This window comes from Lynx rufus, unplaced genomic scaffold, assembly GCF_022079265.1.
Source record: "Lynx rufus isolate CCGP_SWC_20201006 ecotype Redwood Valley unplaced genomic scaffold, mLynRuf1.p SCAF_26, whole genome shotgun sequence".
Taxonomy (NCBI): Eukaryota; Metazoa; Chordata; class Mammalia; order Carnivora; family Felidae; genus Lynx; species Lynx rufus.
In genome coordinates, this window is record NW_025814841.1 from 10,298,870 (window position 1) to 10,319,240 (window position 20,371).

At 37.7% G+C, this 20,371-nt stretch overlaps 1 protein-coding gene across 3 annotated transcripts; it reads left to right on the top strand.

Moving 5' to 3' along the window:
- Positions 1 to 34: 34 nt before the first annotated feature.
- Positions 35 to 19,106, top strand: MTERF3 (mitochondrial transcription termination factor 3). Of its 3 annotated transcripts, none has more exons than XM_047088972.1 (8): positions 35 to 306; positions 2,695 to 3,043; positions 4,788 to 4,940; positions 9,795 to 9,984; positions 13,967 to 14,114; positions 14,496 to 14,567; positions 15,761 to 15,922; positions 18,815 to 19,106. In XM_047088972.1, the coding sequence occupies exons 2-8, from the start codon at positions 2,710 to 2,712 to the stop codon at positions 19,007 to 19,009; spliced, it is 1,254 nt and encodes a 417-aa protein (XP_046944928.1). In that variant the 5' UTR covers positions 35 to 306; positions 2,695 to 2,709; the 3' UTR covers positions 19,010 to 19,106. The 3 variants fall into 3 exon arrangements, with proteins under 3 accessions (XP_046944928.1, XP_046944930.1, XP_046944929.1); XM_047088973.1 differs by lacking the exon at positions 35 to 306 and adding an exon at positions 2,048 to 2,207; XM_047088974.1 differs by lacking the exon at positions 14,496 to 14,567.
- Positions 19,107 to 20,371: the final 1,265 nt, after the last annotated feature.

Here is a 20,371-nt window from a genome sequence, read left to right on the forward strand (position 1 = left end):
ACGGACTCGTGGTATTTCAGATGCCCAGTGGCCAAGGCCTAAGGGAAGTGGCGTGCGAGAGAAGAGAAGCTGTGGCCCCTGGCCGGCTCTTTTCCCACCGCCTGCCGCCCGCTCTCCCCCCGCGCAGCCTCGCAGATAGTCTCGCCCACTCCGGCCGCAGTCCACGTGGGCGAGGGTGCGCGGCGGTGGTGGCCGGCAGGGGTGGCGGGGCTGGCTGACCGGCTGGCGTGGGGTACTGCGGGACGGTCCGCCGGGCCAGCCTGGAGGCCACCCCAAAATAAACCGCGAGCTTGGGCCTCGCCACAGGTAAAGCGGGAGCCGCCGGAGCGCGAGGGGCGCGCTCCTGGTGGGGTTCGGGTCCGGATCTGCCCACGTCTAGGCCGCACCCGGGGCCTCAGGGCTCTCGGGTCTCCGCGACCCTATCGGGGGCAATTAGTCTTGTTTTGTTTTGTTTTTTTCCCTGGTCGACGACGCGAAATCTCAACCATGCTTGTCTATTAGCGTGTTTTGCGGAAGGAAGCCTAGCTTGTCAGCTGGCTTCCTGCGGAAGTTCGCTATGGAGGCTTGTTAGGAGAGGCCCCTTATAACGAAGCCTTTCTCCCATTCACCCCTTTTTCACCTCCTGATTTCGCTAATTAGCCTTACAGAGGTAGAAATCTTGAACCCCGGAAAAACAGTACTTCAGTCCCAATTACTATTCCTAGCGAGGAACTAGAGCAAGAAGTAGTGTGTGATATTTTAATGGACTTTACAGAATTCTTTAAGGCTTTTTTCTTTGATCTTCCTGAAGTTGTGTTATATTTACTTTTACCAGTACGCTGGATTTTATGCACGTCTGCAAGCGCCTTACCCTCTTTTGAATACCGAGCTAGACAAATGAGTTAGCCGTAGTTGGAACTGACTCACTTCCATCCAACACACATTGGAGCAGTGCAAGGCTCTGGGCTAATGGGAGGGTGGGTCGAGAGAGGGGACCCATCCCAGCTCCCATGACCGAATAATTCATCAATTGTTAAAAGGTATCTACAGCAATGAAATGTTGAGGAAGAGAGATTAGTGCACTTGTAAATACAAATGGGATAAACATTAGTTGTACGCAAGAGGTCTTTTAATGAATATGGATGGAATTCAAAAGCTCATCTGCGCGATATGTGAGGCTGGAAAGTCTTTACAGTGAATGTGGGATTTAAGGAGTTTGCTTTGAAATCAAAGTAGTATGAAATGCTTCGACAAACTGAGAAGTCAAAAAACATTTTAGAGCTGCTAGGGACTTTAAGAATCATCTTACTGTACCTATAACCTTTAAAAAAAATGTTATTTAAAGAATAGTTATTGAACCCCCTTCATGGGCCAATTTGCCCAGCACCACAAGAAATAGTCTTGTCAACTAGCACAACTGAGACCTTCTGGCTTCCAGTTTAGTTCCCTTATGACTTTGTGCAGAGAATCAATGTTGTAGGTTTTAGTGGAAACTTGACAGATTTGGAGGATCATTTCCTACCAGAATTTAACAAAAAGCACCAATCCCGCAAGGTTGTTGTGCATACTTATTTCCTTTCTAAAATCATTTCAGAATGACAGACTTTGACATTTGTAAATCTCTTTCAGGAAATTTCCCTAAACTACAAATCTCCAGAAGGAGGTTAGACCTTCAATATCTGCTCTAATTCAGATCATAAAACAAGCTGAATTCCAATATGTAGAAAAACAAGAAATTGTATGCTGCAATTAATTCAGAATTCATTTCTGTTTGGATGTGTAATCAATAATAGTGATAATGGCTAACATTTGTTGAGCATTTTCCATATGCTGAACTCCAGGCTGTGTTTTATGTGGATTATCTTATTTAACATAAAATTATATGCAGCAAGTCTACTCTTCTAATGAAGCTGGATGTAGACAAGATTTCTTCATAATTTCCTTATAAAAATCTTTTTTAAAAACCACTACTTTTTCAGTAAAAATATTCATTGCTGGTTGCATATGTATTTCTGTCACTTCATTTTGCTTGCTAGTTTTGACCTTTTGTTTTTCAAGGCTTTTCTTTTTCTTTTTCTACAGCCAAAAACAAAATTTGACAAAACTGGTTTTGTTCAATTCCCTTTTGAGGAACAGCTTTATCTTAACAGTGTTCAGCCCTGAGAGTAAAGCAAGAAACAATCTTCTAGATAACAGTGATAATATTTTGATAATTCATTTAGGACAAGGTAGATTTTTTTATTGTTTTTTATTTTGTGACTAATGTACATACATAAAATGCATTTGAATAAGTCAGTGTTTTGATTAACAATCTGCTTCTTAAATGTCTTTCAAACCAAATTTCAAGAACACTTAATATCACCTTATTTCCTCTAAATATTAAATAAACAGATTATTGGGTTCAGCTGTAATTTAAACATTTACAGATTTTTGTTTTAAGTGTTTTTCTTATACCAATAATTTTTTTTTTTTAATTGTAAAGCAATCTTTATTTTTCCAGTTCAGAAGTTCCTGTCTTTTGGTTTATACCTGGGACTGCTTTGCTTATGGCTTTTCTTGTGCTTAGGAAACATCTGACTAATCATCTAGATTTATTAAACATCTTTCAGTTAGAAAAAAGATTCTCCAGTTTATCATTTTGTTGTTTGAATACTGTTTTAAACATTTAAGTAAAGTAAGTTTCTCTCTTTTGACTGTTATATATTTCCTTTATAGCCTACTTTAAGAAAGATGGCTTTGTCAGCCCAACAGATACCCAGATGGTTCAATTCAGTTAAGTTGAGTAGCTTCATTACAGCTACACAACTCGGAAAACAGTTTCAGAGACGAGGAAAAACATTGTCGCATGGCTTTTCTGCTCAGCCACAGATGTCCTCTGACAATTGCTTTCTCCCGTGGGGATTTAAGACTTATAGGACTTCCTCCTTGTGGAATAGTTCCCAGTCTACGAACTCAAGTAGGCAAGAGATTAGTTCTGCCCAGAGTGCTCTGCTTCCTTCCGTCAATGAGCAGACACAGAAGACACAAAAGATACCCATCTTTGATTCTGAGCTGTCTCTAGAAGGTAATTCTGAACTTCCAGAAAAGTCCCCTTTGCCCCACTTTGTTAGTTTGAACAAGTTAACTGTTTATAGTCTGTTAGCCCATTTCAAGTTATAACTTTGTACCACACAAGGAAAAGAACAATGCTGGTTCTGTTCATTTATTTCTATTATATCTTTATTTGACTAAAAAAAAAGTTCATAAATTTGTGTATATATACACATATAAATGTATATATATCATTGTAGCTAGCTATATGTATAACAGTTGCTTTCTAAAAACTTTATTATTTAGAATCTTTATAAAAAAATTTTCAGGTGGTAATTAGGTTTATTAGGGAATAATTTATCCTAATTTTATATGCCTGATTAGGATATAATTTTATCCAAGTAAAATTCATTGCTTTTGAATATACAGTTTTACGAATTTTGACATACACATTTAGTTATATAACAGCTCCCATAATCAACAAACCAAAAAGAGCACAATTGGGACACCCCTGAAAGCACCGTTGTGTCATTTTTTAGTCAGTCCTCTCCCTTCTATGTTTTCTATTTTAGGAATATTTCTGTAAAAGGAATATTTCACCACAATGAGGTAATATTAGGTTAAGCAGAATATGAAAGAAAGATAGCTGGGTTGAGGAGGGCAGGGAGGAAAGACTGGCTATAAGAAATAAGAAAGGGTAGTGTTATGAAGCAAAAAATAGAACAAAAAAATCATAGTCTTGATTCTTTAGCTTAAGGTTGGTGACAGTTCCCAGTGTCTTCCATACCTTGTTTGGTTTAAAGAAAATATCAGAATCAAGACTATACCAGAGAGGGTCATGTCCTTAGGGAAGGACTACAGGTGATACAAACAGAGTCACAGAATTCCTTTAAATTTTTTTTTAATGTTTATTTATTTTTGAGAGACAGAGCATGAGCAGGGGAAAGGCGGAGAGAGGAGACACAGAATCCGAAGCAGGCTCCAGGCTCTGAGCTGTCTGTTGGCACAGAGCCTGACACAGGACTCGAATTCACGAGCTGTGAGGTCATGACCTAAGCTGAAGTCAGACGCTTAACCAACATACTTGAGAATAACTTGGAGGAAAGGGGATTGCATCAGAAGACATTTCAGGGGGCACCTGGGTGGCTCAGTTGGTTAGGCATCTGACTCTTGATTTCGGCTCAGGTTATGATCTCATGGTTCATGAGATCGAGCCCCGTGTTGGGTTCTGCACTGACAGTGTAGAGTCTGCTTGGGATTCTCTCTCTCTCTCTCTCTCTCTCTCTCTCTCTCTCTTTCTCTCCCCCTCTCTCTTTCTTTCTCTCCCCCTCTTGCTCTCTCTCAAAATAAATAAATAAACATTAAAAAAAAAGATATTTCAGGAGATAATGATTTTAACTCATACAAATCAGGCTGGTAGAATATGTTGTATTTTGGTCCAGTTTAACAAGCTATGGTAGAATCTATCTCAAAATATACTTGAAGGTCAGTTGATCTTTAGCATTCTTACCTGTTGATTAAAAGTAAAACAAAGGAAAGGAATTTTGTATAGGACCTCTTTATGAATAGAAACTTACCAACAGATTTCTTATCTTGGAGGAACAGCAGTTGATTTCTCTATAAATAGTCTTAACCTTACCTCTCTGAAGGTGGAAAATATTTGAACTCAGATCTTTAATTCTGAAATGGTTCCAAGATTTAAAAAGAAGGGGTTTAGCTTTAGCTGTACAGACTGGATAGCTAACTGCTTCTTTCTTTCTACATGGCTGGCTTCAAAGCACTGGACGATCTGCCTCCATTGTCTCCGTTGCAGCCAGTTTCCGAGGAGGAGGCCATTCAGATTATTGCAGACCCTCCATTGCCCCCAGATACATTCACACTTCGAGACTATGTGGATCATTCTGAGACTCTGCAGAAATTAGTGCTTCTAGGTAAGTCTGAATAACCTACAAGTACTTCTTGGTGTAGTCTTCATTTGTGTTATTTTGCCTTACTTTGTTCAAATCAGCATTCTTAATCTTTATCAAGATGAACAAAAGTCAAATAGTGTGAAAAGCCCTCTAGTGAAAACCCATATTCTCTGCTTCATCCTTCCTGACCTTCATGCCTTTCCCCAGAGGTATCCACTCAACTTTTACGGCTCTATTTGCAGTTAACCTTTGTTTATATAATTGTTTATACTGTTATTTCTTGGTTCATCAGCTTTAGACATTAGTTGATCTCTTGTATGTACACACATACCTTTCCCCTACTCAATTGGCCCAGTATGTTTATGGTAACAAATTTTAGATGAATCATCAGTCATCAATTAACATTATGACTATCAATATTGCTTGCTGTCCTGGGATTGTTTTCCTTCCTGTACAACTTTTCATTTTTCCATAGTTAATGATAATTCTTGTTTTTCCTTTGATTCATTTTCTTTATTTCTAGAGCCAGATTTTCCCACACCTTCCAATAGCCTCTCAGGACAGTTTTTCCTACAGTAAACCCTATCAGGTGAGGAATTACTTCCATCCCCCCCCCCCAACAGCCTTCCTCCTGAAGCCCACTGGCCCCCTAATTTCGATGGTTTCTCTCTAAGCCTACTCCAGAGTATTTCAGCTTGTTGGCTGGGAGGACATACTTGGGCCTGGAGAGTTGAAGGCAGCCAAGGGACCCCACCACAGGCTTTTTTACTTGGTCCTCTCATTTTCAGTCCAGCATCTTATTTCAGCCTTCTGCTTTTCTCATTATCTCTGGGTCTGGCACTTCTCAGGTCATTTTCCCATATGACAAACCTTTCTCCTAGGGGATTGAGAGGAGCAGGGTAGGTGAGGGATTCTCTGTCAAATCCATGTGCTACTCTCATTCTCCAGTCGCTGCTATAGTTTAGATCCTTATTTTTCACTGGAAAATGAGGAGTTTTCTAACTTGATATTCGTCTTATCAGCACCATTACCCTGATGATCCCTAATGTCAGTTCTCTTTCTAAAATGCAGATCTGACTACATCAGTGAGCTACTTGAAGTCCTTCAAAGCCTTCCCAAGATACCAGAGCTCTGTCTGGTCTGGCCCCTGCTTACCTTTGCAGCTTCACTGCTTGCCCCTTCCATCCTTTTGGTTGGCCAACTCTGACAACTGGAAAACTTAATTCAAGTTCAAGTAACTTCTAAAATGTCTTCAGTGACCCTCCGCTCACTGGGCGTTCCTATCACCCGCAGCTTACTGCCTTTCTTTGCTAATAACAGTATTACAGTTGCTTACTTACCTGTTCCTATGCAAGTTACCCAGATATACAGGGAATGCCCTTTGTTCTCACGAAGCTTCAAGTCTTTAGAAGCATCTAAATATACATCTATAAGAATAACCAGCCTACAAGGATGAAAGGTAAAGTGGTAAGTGCCACAGAAGACATATGAATAAAGTGTTTCGTGGGGTCAAAGGGGAGAGAAAGATAACATGTACTGCAAACAGAAGAGTCAGCCCCCTTCCTTTTGGAACAGCTTCCTCCAACCTTATGAGAAGTACTATGGGTAACACAAGATAAACAGAAGACGTGGCCCTGCCTTTAAATAATTTACAGCATACTTAACAGTTTTAGAATATGTTTCAGCTGTTCATCTGTATGTTGATTTGTGGACAGCACATCTTGGAAGTAATTTAAATGACAGAACAGAGGACCCATGATTACATGGTCAAACAGTATTTTTAAGGATCCTAGTGTCCTGGTGCCTCTCTGCTTCTCAGATCTATTTTCTGCCTTTCTCTGTCCATTCTGTCTGTATCCTAGGAGGCTAACCTCTGTGTACTAGAGCTCCTTTGCCAGCTGGCTTCTGGGCAGCTTCAGCCAGTGGGAGGCACTTGCAGGAGGAGAGGGAGGGCAGGTGGGAGTACTGTCTTCCCTGTTCCCTCCCAGCTTTGGGTCCTATAACTGCCTCGCTCCATGACAACAGCTCCAGCTGAGCAGCCCTTTCTCAATAGCTTGCAGCTCCCTGTGGGTTTGGGTAATACTTTTTGTTGCCTGTCTCGTTAGCACTAGGGGTGCCCTTGTCGGTTCCCTCAACTCTGTGACACCACACTGTACAGTCTCTTCATTAAAGTTCTTTTTGTTTGTACTTTCTAGGGCAATCCTGCCAGACCTTGGTGGATACACTAAATATGTACAACCATAACTGAATACAATGGTAATATTTTTAGTTACTGAACAGATAAAACCAACTTAGACTGTGGTCACTTAGATGTTAGCGTCGTGTATTATTCATTTTTTATATCCCCAGAGCCTAACAGGAGTGCCTGGTCCATAGTACGCATTCAGTGATTATTTTTTCAAGTTAATGAAATCTTGAGTAAGCCCAAGTGATTTGTGCTGACAGCAGCGTGCTCTCCCGATGAGATTCTGCTCTCCTATTGCTGTTAAAAAGCAGCTTTTCAGGATTTCTGTTTCAGCACAGTCAGGGTGTGACGGCTCACGCTGAGCAAGGCACTTCAGCACATGTCAGCTAAAATATTAAATTAAATTTGAAGTCTGAACACTTTATGTTATTTTTAAAGCACCTCTTCCCACATTTATCACAGATTTTTAGAACTAGTTTCTGTCTTTTCATCTAACAATTTTAATTTATTTTTCTACTAATGTTATTTTTAAATTATAAAATAATTACATCTAGTTGTTAATAATGCAAGTATCATAAGAGAAAGAACTCTCACCTTCTCTGCATATCCATTTCCACTTTCCAAAGGTAACCCTATCACCAATTTGTTAATAGCTTTCCCCACCTTTTTCTCTGCAATTTATTACAGAAAACCATACAAGGGTTTTATATTTTTATGTAGTCAAGCCTAATATTTTTAAAACTCTGTGTTCTTCTAGTAGTTGTAGAGTTAGTACACATTTAGATTCTTAATCTTTCTGAAATTTTATATCAGATGTAGAAGGAACTTTTTAAATTTAAGTATAATTGACATACGTTATGTAGTTCAGATATACAACATAGTGATTCAACAGTTCTGTACATTATATCATGTTCACCATGATAAGTGTAGTTATGAAAACAATTACTTTTCAAATGTATAGCTAGTGATCCCACTATATTTTAATGAATTGTCCATCTTTTCATCATTAATTTGAAATGTCATTATTTATGCTAATTTTTTATTTATTTAGCTCATCCTGGATCTGTTTCTGGTTTTCGTTCTGTGTGCGTGTTTGTGTAATCTGTTTTTCTGTTCATGATCATCTTATATCAATGCCTGTTTAATATCAATAAATATGGGTTTACAAATATGTTTGGATATAATAATTTATTTTTCTGGTTGTGTATACCATTAAAGAAAGAATGTTTTTATTTCTTTGCTTTTATATTTAAGATTATACAGTTGCTTCTGGAAATCAGTTTTTAGAGTATTTTTAACCTGAAGAAATATTTTTAAGAATATAAAATTTAAGTCTAACCTTGAAATTTTACATTATCTTCAAAGGTTTATTCTGAAGGTAAGAAATAGGCCTTTCCTATTCATGTTTTTTTTTTTAACCAGATAAAAGGAAAAAAATGAGAGAATAAAACACTCAGTTTTAATGAGAATTTTGAATTACAGGTTACTTTGATTCCCTGCCTAATTAATGTTGACATCTAATTATATCCATAACCAGAGAATACTTTAAAATAACAACTTGCTTTCTCCTTCTTCCTTTCTCCTGTCCCTTGTCTCATTTTCTTAGACTACCTAAGATTATAAGGATATGTGAGGGTTACAGGTTGTATACTTCCTGCTGTGTTGCATATTTGAGGGCTGTATACGCTCACCTGTTCTCACACAGATATTTCTTGAGCTCCTTCAAGGTACTTGTCTTTATGCTGAAGACATGGAGATTACAATGAGTAAGACATCAGGTTATTTTTGTTTCCCCTCTGGAGGGGATCATAAGTATATATATTTTTAAGTTCATTTATTTATTTTGAGAGATAGAGAGGGAGAGACAGGATCCTAAGCAGGTGCCATGCTGCCAGTGTAAAACCTGATGCGGGGTGTGAACTCATGAACCTAGAGATCATGACCCAGGCCAAAATCAAGAGTTGGACATTAGGGACACCTGGGTGGCTCAGTAGGTTAGGTGTCTGACTTTGACTTAGGTCAACATCTCATGGCTCGTGGGCTCAAGCCCCGCATCAGGCTCTGTGCTGACAGCTCAGAGCCTGGAACCTGCCTCAAATTCTGTATCTCCCTCTCTCTCTGTCCCTCCCCTGTTTGTTCTCTGTGTCTCTCAAAAATAAATGAATGTTAAAAAAAAATTAAAGATTTGGACACTTAACCAGCTGAGCCACCCAAATGCCCCATCATAAGTATATTTTTAAAATAATGATTATAACTAAGAAAATGACAAACTTCGAAGAAAGTAACAGTCATTTATAGGGTTTGTTACACTGCAGAATTACCAGTTAAGCAGTTACTGTGGAGATCACCAGGGATTGATAAGCATCCTTCAAACAATATTCAAGAAAGCATAGATAAAGGTGATGATCCTAGCTAGGTCAGTATGACTTGGTAAATTTGTTTTGGGTAGAAATTTAGCCCCAAATGCACTGTTTTCCTCTATAGATGACTTTGAAATAAGTACTATATTTCATTTTAATTTATTTTTATTTCTGCAACCAGATTAGTTTAAATATATTTAGAAATTGCTATTGGCCTATCTCAGTTCTCCTTTGGACAGGTTGTTGGTCTTCATCAGTAATTTTTTGTGTTTTTGTGTATGAAGTTTAATGACTTACCTAAACTCAAACAGTATTTGCAATTTATTATAGGAGTGGATCTCTCAAAGATAGAAAAACATCCAGATGCAGCCAACCTCCTTCTGAGACTGGATTTTGAAAAAGACATTAAGCAAATACTCGTGTTTCTTAAAGATTTGGGTATAGAGGATAACCAACTGGGAACATACCTTACTAAAAACTATGCTATTTTCTCTGAAGACCTTGAAAATCTTAAGACCAGGTAGGGCTGTTACAATGATTTTCACATAACCCAAGAAGTGGTTATGGTTATGAAGGAAATGTATATGTAAGTTATTTTTAAGTCTCAGCTGCATAAGGATTGACTGATAATGAACATGAATGTTATTTTGTTGTTGTTATAGATTTTCTTTGATCAAGATTAAGTATCTAAGACAGTTTACTATTCAACTTCATACTTTTATGTGTTCAGCTTATTGCTGAGTCAATACTTAACTGTATCTCTTTGGAGATCAGAATAAAAAAAAATTTTAATCCATTAGCAGATGGCTGAATTTTCTGAGAGTGCACTTAAATTATGAAAGCCTGAACTTTTTTGTGTTTTTTTTTATTTTTCTGGCCAATTTTTGATGGTAGACATTTGGCATCCTCTTGGCACATTATTGTATAATTCGCTTAATCATTTCCGTAAATTGGCTATTTTGGTTGTTCTTTTTTTTCTTCTTTAAAAAGCACTTCTATAAACATCTTTGTACTTCATTCAACATTCAAAGAAAAATCTGTGAGAATCAATACAGTGAAATGAGACAGTATTGATCTGTGAGATAAGAATCCTGCTAGGCATTGGGAACACCACAGAGAACAAGACAGAGCCCCTGTCCCTAAATTCATGTTTTGAATTTATCCTCATCCCCACTTCTCACCCAAGAGTCAGTTCTTCCCTGTATTCCCAGATAAAGCACTGCTCACCTTGTTGCCCAAATTAGAAATATTGGTATTGACTTTGACTTTTCTTCTTTTAGTATCCACATCTAAGAAATCACCTATGAATTCCATTTTTATCTCTCTCAAATCAGTCAACACATTTCTCTTAATCTTCACTGTGAAGGTTTCCTCGGGTCCCCATCATTTCACATGAAGATTACTGCAGTAGTCTCCTAAGTGGTCTGCCTCTAGTCTTCACCTCCAGATTATTCTTACACTGATGCATTTCAGAGAACTGTGCAGTTCCTTGAAGCTTCAGAGTCCAATGTCTTGTCTCTGGAATAGGAAAAATCTAAACAAAAAACTGGATTCCTTACATTGAACAATTTGAGCGGTTAGATATGTAAGGCACCTAGCTAGACTTGAACCACAAAAGATAGACATGCACACTCTCTCTTCGTGGGACTTACAGTCTGGTATAATATAAATAGGCTATTAGAATACAGGGGAGAGAACGAAGGAAACGCAGTCTGATGTATCCAGCTCTGCTTCTGATTCTGGAACACTGATCTCTCCCCATTCCAACACCAGTTTGCCCTATTGTTCAAGATGTATTCAAAAGAAGTGTGTATACTAGGAGTTGGGGATTGGGAGCCATTTCAGATGCTGCCTACTGCACTGATATTATTTTTTTTAATTGAAGTATAGTTGATGCACAATGCTACGTTAGTTCCAGGTGTACAACAGAGTAACTCAACAAGTCTGTATAAGGCTGTCTGTTATGCTGTGCTCCCCTCAAGTGTAGCTACCATCCATCACCATACAACACTATTTCAGTACCATTAACTATGGCACCATATTACTAATAACCCCATTTTACAGAGGAGGCACAGAGAGGTTTAATGATTTGCCCAAGATTACGTAGGTAGTATAAGTGGCAGAGCTGGGATTCAGGCCCACTTAGTCTAACTGCAGAGTCCTGGCTACTGCACCATGTTGTCTCCCCACTCCTAATTCTGTGAAGGAAACCTAAGTTTAAAAGAAGCTGACGTTACTTGCTGTAGATCATGCATACTCCTAACAACTAAGGGATATTCTCCCGTAGACAGCATGGTCTAATGATCCCTAAACCTAGCTGACTCAAAACTCTGGAGCATTTGTTTTAGTTACTTGGAATTTTTTAATAGGTAGTTTATCCACATACGACAACAAATAAGCTTCTGCTGTAAGAGTCGAGAGTAAGATAATCTTTATTTAATTGAACTTACTAGCTTTTGTCTCTGGTATGTACAGCAGTCTTATTTTCTAGGATTTCTGTAATAGCATTGGTTTCATATACTTTTTGTCTTTTGAATGTGGAAAATTTCAAATGTATAAAAAAGTTATTTGATTCTTCATAAGAATTTTCAAGTGAATAATCTGCATTTAAATCATTTAAAAAATTTTTTTGGCTGGGCCTTATATCTGAATTTTTTATTAGAAAAATTATCACCACGTAGACAAAGGTTTTGATAATGTTTTAGTCAGATACTGATTTTTGCTATGACCAAAAAAAAATGGGGGGGGGCATGGAAGTAACCCTACTTTCCACCCACTTATTTCCTATCCCTCATCAACCTTCTGAGACCTATCTGTGGAGGCAGTACTATTACCAATTTTGTGTTCAACGTGCTAAGAATGTTTTATCATATGCAAGCATATGTATAGATCTGTGTGTACAAATATACATGAATCTCCATACATACAATTGACAGCATTTTTTTGCATACTATTTTGCACTCCACTTTCTTACCTTAACTATATGTTAGAGATAGTTTTGTATTGGCACTTCCTATCTTTTTAATGCTAGTATAGTTCATACTGAGGATCATCTAGTCCCTTATGATAAACATGGCGGTTGTTTCCAATCTCTACTAGTAATCACAAGGCTGCAGTGACTCTCGTTATCATATGTATCATTTCACACATAGTGGTATATAACTGTGCGACAGATTTCTAGAAGGGAGTTGCTAGGTCAAAGGGTATGTGCATTTATAATTTTAATAGGTATTGACAGGTGGTCCTTTGTCAGGTTGTTTTCCAGTTTACACTTCCACCAACATCTTACAGAAGCGCCAGTTTCTCTAGTACCCTCACTAATACTGTGACATCTAACTTTATGGTTTCAGTTCATTTTGTACATAAAAACTGCCTCAGTGTTGTTCCAGAAATGTTTGGAGTATCTTTTCGTATGCTAAATTTCCATTTACATTTCCTTTTTCATAAATCACATACGTCCTTTGCCATTTTAAAATTAGGACTTTTTCTGTCTTTTGTAAGCATTCTTCTATATTTTAATAAAAGTAGTTGTTTCTCTATGACATATTGTAAATATTTGTCATTTGACTTTGTCGATGGTGGTTTTGTTGTTGTTGTTTTTTGCCTTGCATTTAAAATATTTATATACTTAAATTTATTGGTCTTTTTTCTCATGAACTCTAAGGAGTCCTTTAAAAGAGTAGTAGTCACTTTAAAATATAAGCTCTGGTGGCATACGGTATAGAATATACCATGCCATATGGTGGCATTCAATGTAGGCATGCCCAAGTTCAAATCTCAGCTTGGTCATTAATCAGTTTGTGGTCTAAAGAAGGTATTTAACTTCTCTGAATCTGTGTTTCTTCAAATGCAATGTGGAAAACTTACCTGGTTCACATGTTTTTTGTTTTTTGTTTTTTCTGGTGAGAATTAAACATGCCCTCCTATATTTTAGGCATTTAATAAAACTGCTTCTTACTGTGCTTATAAGTTTTTAAAATCAATAATGTTATTTCATAGTCATATTTTCTATATTTTACTACCTTACTTTTGTTCCCAGAAACTGAACAGGAATTTCTCAGTTGTTAACAAGATGCACAATGGAAACCATGGTAAAATTTATGAAAATAAATACTCAGGAAATTGACTAACTGAAACAACTCCCGATTTTAGCCATGCTTGAGGGTCTTTACAAAAAGAGTTTGGAATCTCTTAGTTTCTTAATTTATGGATTTTCTGTTCTTAAACAGAAACTATTTGATTTTCTTCTATCAAGTAATAAAATAAGTCAGATTAACTGAAAAGAGAATCAGTCTGTTAGTAGATTTCAGAATTATTTGGTTTCTAAGTATAAATGGGAACCATTCTAGAGTTGGATGGATGCTTGTTTTGCTTTAACCATATTTGGGCCATTACTATAGAATGTTTTTACTTATTCCTTTTTTGGTTTGTTACTTTGGGAAGTAGCATGACATTAGTAAATGTTGATCATGTGTACGTGTGTTTTTTGTTTGTTTCTCTAGAGTGGCTTATCTACAGTCAAAAAATTTCAGTAAGGCACATATTGCACAGATGGTCAGAAATGCACCATTTTTGCTGAGTTTTTCAGTGGAAAGATTGGATAACAGATTGGGATTTTTTCAGAAAGAACTTGAACTTAGCGTGAAGAAGGTAAGGGGAGAATTTGTATACTTCCGTGTCAGCTTCATTTAGTAACTTAAATCTCTCATGTTTCTAACAGATACCTAGCCCATATGAATTCTATAAATGCCTGGTATTTTTGTACCAGAATGAATTACCCTGCTATGTTAAATATATAGCCATATCATTTTATAATATTCCATCAAGGTGGTGCCTTAAGTTTGGTTTGAGTGTTTGTTTTCTCCTCAAACAGTATTAAGTTTATGTGTTATCAGGCTTCCTAGCATTTTTCTTAATGGGTCATATTTTAAAATTAGTTTTGTGTTCCTTCCTAGTTCCTAGTAATGCCTTGTTTTTCCAAACTAGTTAAATATGCATACATAGTAATAATAGATTGTTTTACAACTATAGACTAGAGATCTGATAGTTCGTCTCCCAAGGCTACTAACTGGAAGTCTGGAACCTGTGAAAGAAAACATGAAGGTAGGATGACTTTAAGCTTTTCAGAAATCAGCTTTGTTGCTTAAGAAGAGGATAGATTTTGTACTGTCATTTTAAAAGAAAACTAGATTGTGAAAGAAGTTATTTCTAAAAAGATGGATATAGGAAATGATACAATAAGTATCTAGCAAGCAGTTTATTTTAGTTAATAACATGTTCACATGTTTACCAGGTGTTATGGGAGTGAATCCCCTTGTAGACATTGAAACGTAACCCTGGAATAATGAATTAGGTACCTGGCTGATGCCTGGAAACTGCATCTGTTGCCCAGTGTGAGACTTGAGGGCATCTGTTGCCCAGGTTTATGTCATCTCGGTGGGGGATGAGTTTTGGAGGCTGGATCCAAAAGACTTCTGTGAAGAAACTAGTAGCCAGCACATTGCTCTTCTTAGAACTGTGCCAATTGCCAGTTCTATCACAGAACATACCAGACACTCTTTACTGTCCTTCCTTCAAGAGGATAGTATAAAGCCAAAGGCAGCTGACAAGTAAGCAAAGCTATAGTAGTATTTGAAATTATGATATAAGGCCTATTTTTCTGAGGTGCTAAAAGTGTTTCATGTCCAGTTGTTGAGGAAACTTTTATTGAGCACCTGCCTGTGCACTGTGCTAGGGGAGATAGTCCCTGCTCACATGGAGCTTATAGTCTAGTGGGGGCATAGCAAACAGAGTACTAAGAGCAGTCGATTGGTGGGGGAGCATAGGATACTATAAGTGCGTACAATAACCTACATTTGGGTATTTAGTTTTATCATCTGTCTGGAATTTTGAGATGTGGGTTTTCCAGATAACATGTATATGAGTGTTTGGGAGCAGAGGCTCAAAAAAACACTTTGAAAATCTTAACTGCTGGTCTGTGATATAGGGCCCATCCAGATAGCCTGACCAGGCCTTCCACATCCAACCAGTATTCTATTTCATAGCTATGATAGTTATACCATAGTTATGATCTTCATGATGATCACCATGGCATGAGCAGTTCATCCTCAGGAGAGGGGCTTGAAATTCAGGTGACCCCAGAAGCAGGAAGTTATGAACCCTTGAGGGCATTGGCATAGCCGTCTCCAGATTCTAAGGTCCTCATTTCAAATTTTGAAGGAATCCGTGTGTCCTCTGGCCTATTACCAAAACAACTCTTTCCATTCATGATTCATAGCAACTCTACTTTCTTTTAGGTTTATCGTCTTGAACTAGGTTTTAAACATAATGAAATTCAACATATGATCACCCAAGTCCCAAAGATGTTAACTGCAAATAAAAGGAAACTTACAGAGATTTTCGACTATGTGCACAATGTGATGAGCATTCCCCACCACCTCATTGTCAGGTTCCCACAGGTAACAAGCGCACAACTCGAAGAGCTGTCCTTGCCCTTCATCCAGAACTGCTGTCTGTGTGAATAGTGCTGTTCCACTGCAAAAATGACTTGCTGTTTGGAAAGGAATCGGACCAAATATAGTCTGCTTCTGAGACTGACCATTGTAGTAAGATCATATTTCTTTTGCCCATCTTTTTAATCAAGAACACATCTAGCAAACAAAGTTGAGGGATCACTTGTGAAAAGTTAACAATGTCTGGGACACCTGGGTGACTCAGTCGGTTAAGTGGCCAACTCTTGATTTCAGCTCAGGTCATGATCTCATGGTTCATGGGTTTGAGCCTCTCATCAGGCTCTGCACTCATAGTGTGGAGCTTGCTTCAGATTCTGTGTCTCCCTCTCTCTGCCCCTTCCCCCCCCAAAAAATAAATGAATGTTAAAAAAAAAAATGTTTACAACTTCTGGAACACACATGGACATCTCCAGAGGAGACACAAATGATGAATCTATTTCCCTATAGTTTTTATATATTGGTCATTCTGCCTGTTGGAATCTAAGGTATTCCCTATTGTGTTTTTCTCCATTTAAATCTGAAATAGATTACTTCCCTTAAAGGTCCTTTCAATTCTATGTATACTTTTATTTCACAATCTATCTAAATCCACTAGCTAAGCCATATTGTAATGATCACCTCCCAAAGCATGAAACAGTTCTAGTTTGCCATTGTGCCAAAGCCGTATTTCTATTTTCTAATCTAATCAGACTTCCTGGTCTTTAGTAAGTGACATTATCTGCTTGTTCACAAGAATGTTAACTTTTTGAAAGTAGAGATCCTGTCTGATTTATATACTACTGGATTCCCAGTGCCTGGAACTAAACCAGGACATTTAGTAGGCACTAGATAAATATTTGCTGAACAAATGAATGATTGAATTTCATTAAAGTGATCCCCATACCCTATTTGCTATATATGTTCTTGATACAAAGATAGGCAAAAGAAACATGACTTTAATACAGTTCAGAACTAGATTGCATTTGGTACAATTCCTTCACAAATAGCAATGTTTATTTACCTATCATACTTCACTATGAATGGGCCTTTAATAGAGAATTTTTCTGTTTCATCAAATGCGTATCTATTCATTATTAAAAGTGTCAGAAGCCTGCAGTGGTGTTAAAATTTGGCTCATTGGAACAATTATAAAGTAAGTGATCTTCAACTAAAAAGCAATGACAATTAGTTTTCCCCTGAGTGGTTAAATAATTCAGTGATAGAGCATGATAAAATAATCTGATTTGGGGATACAAAAATCAATCAGACACGGTCTGTAGTCTTGTGGAATTTGTAATCTAGTGTGGAAGACAAGCTTCTAAAATGTAATTAATTTACATAATGTTAGAGTCTTAACCGGATACCTTGTAGAGCTATTAATTTAATTTAGAAGAAGTAGGAAAATCATAGAAATAATGATAGCTACTAAGTGCTCACTGTGTGCCAGCTCTGTCTTTACTGTTTTACTTGTATTGATTCATTTAGCCCTCACAGCAACCATATGAGATGGGTACTGTTATCCCCATTTTACAAGTGGAGAAAGTAAGCATAAAAGAATTGTCCAAAGGCTACCTAGGTAACAAGGGACAGAGCCAAGATTACAACTCTGGCAGTCGAGTTTAAAAACCCATCCTCTTAACTAGGATATGCTATCACTCTAAGAACTGACACTGTCAGTAGAATGAGTGGGGTCTCAAAGATGGACAGAAGCTTTCTGAGGAAACTATAAACTTGACCAGATGCATCAGAATCACTATTTAAAAACACAGACTTTTAGGCATGCTGACCCCTAACTTCTGGGAAGCCCAGTTATAAAACTGTGACTTCCTTCTTGGGATTCTCAGAGTCCTAGGGGTCTGGCTAATATTGTTTAAAAAAAATAATAATAATGGAAAAATACATTAACTGACAGGGCTGTGAGGGAACTGATACAGACCTTAAAGTTTTGGCTGGTGCTTTAAAACCAGTGGTGTGAAGCAAATTTTCTCTGGAAAAAAACAGTTCTGGTTGGTCTATTTCTGATTCCCTTTTAAAGTTGCTGCCACTTATGCTACTTCTTAGGAGTTTTAACCCAAGATGGGTAAGACATGCTTTCCCAAGTTGCTCTCCTAGAGGCCAGGTTCATTTCATTCTGATGCTAATCAGAGAGAGGGAGCAAGCAGGAATTTTACAAGAATAATAAGGAAAGCTTCACAGATTGTGAAATCTTACAAATTTTTTGGTACCATTGACCTTGATTTCTAACCTCGGTTCTCAAACTTGGCAGTCATCAGACTCACCTGGAGAACCTGTGAACCCCATTCAAAGTTTCTGATTAAGTACTTTTAGGGCAAGGCCTGAGGATTTGCTGTTTTAACAACATGTCCTCTATCTGGATTAGTCAATGTTCTTTGCCTACAATATAGCCCTTAATTACTTTATAGTTGTTCTGTTTATTAGTTTTGAGTCCCTTTTTAATCATAATTTCTTAGCAGAAGCTATATGGTTTAAACCCTGTGGCATTTATCATAGTTATTGAGTATGTAGTCAGTACTTTATAGTTGTTAGCCTAATTAAAGTTTTTAGTGAAGGGGCGCCTGGGTGGCTCAGTCGGTTAAGCATCCGACTTCAGCTCAGGTCATGATCTCATGGTTTGTGGGTTCGAGCCCCATGTCGGGCTCTGTGCTGACAGCTCAGAGCCTGGGGCCTGCTTCTGATTCTGTGTCTCCTCTCTCTGCTTCTCCCCTGTTCACGCTCTGCCTCTCTCTTAAAAATAAAATAAACATTAAAAATTTTTTAATTTTTAGTGAAATAGACATTTTTAATAGTTCATCTTTCAGTGCACAATGTTTTTTTTAACCTTTTTTTTTTCTTTTCTAGGTATTTAATACAAGGTTGTTTAAAATCAAGGAAAGACATTTGTTTCTTACCTATTTAGGAAGAGCACAGTATGATCCAACAAAACTTAACTACATTTCTTTGGACAAATTAGTGTCTGTGCCTGATGAAATATTTTGTGAAGAGATTGCCAAAGCCTCAGTACAGGACTTTGAAAAATTCTTAAAAACTCTCTAGTGTGTGATGAATGTTAAGATGTAATAATGTAAAATGAACGTGTATATGAATGGATGATATATATTTAGTTTTAAATAAATGCCCAGCCCTCAATTGATACTGGCGCAATTTCTTGATATTGTGAATTTGGTTACACTTACAGTACATCTTTCTTACAAGTTCCTAGTGACATAATTTTTCTTTAACTCAACCATTTCCTTCCTTCTCAGGGAGGACAGAACTTAAAATACAGCAAGCTTCGAGAGAGAGAGTCACTTTACTATAGGCTGGCACATTGTCATTCTGGCGAAGATGAGAACAGAGGTTTTCCTCTGATGTTTACGGGTCTTTTAAAGTGGTTTTGTCACAAGACATCTTTATTTTCTTTGAAATATAATGAGTTTCTGGAGCATGCTTTATTATTATTCACCTAATATCTATTATTCATTTAGATAATGCTACAAGACACATTCTATTTTGGATTATCTGCACTGTTATCTTCCTGAGCATAGATATTCAAAGTTGCCCACAATTGGCTACTGAGAATCAGGAAAGGAAAAAGGAGCAGAAAGTAGTTTGAAGGGAAGTGGAAGGCAATGAGACATAGTAAAAGGCTATAACAAACCTTTGACTTCTTGCCAGTATGCAAAGATTTACAGCATGAGCAGATACTTTTTTCCCCCATTTGTCATTTAGACATGTAATCCTGGGCCAATAATTTAACCTCTGGGTCCAGTTCTTATTTGTAAAAAACAAGGTGTTGTGACTTTAGCTATCTGCTTTGGGATCACAGGCTAGGTAACACTGGTGGTTCCCAGTGAACCACCCTGGTATTTGCACTCCTTGTCCCCTTCCACACTGACCCTGGGCCAATGAGATTTGGTCCCTGAGGCATTCTCAAGCGGAAGCTAGACAAGTATTTGCACATTGGGGCTTGTCCTCTTGGAACCCTGAGCCACTACGGAAGGAGGTCGGGTGACCCTATTAGAGAAAGGAGGTGGAGAGAAAGACGTGCCTGGCCAAACCTCAGCTGTTCCAGCCATGCCAACAGCACCACATGTTTGAGGGATGAAGCTATCTCCGATATTTCACCTCAGCAGATACCACATGGAGCAGAACTACCCAGCTGAATTCAAAATTTGAAGAAATAATATTTTAAACCACTAACTTTGGGGGTAGTTTGTTGTGCTCCAGGGTTCTGTGATGTGCTGTATGTATGTCCCACAACCTCATGAGCAACTAGATTTGTAATTGATCAGGGCTAAGTATAGTAGCCTTCCTGTTAGGTATTTTATTCATTTGCCCAACAGATTTTTGAGTTCATAAAATGCAGTGGTGAGTGTGGCATAGATATATGCCTTCATGGAATTCTCTAATGAATGA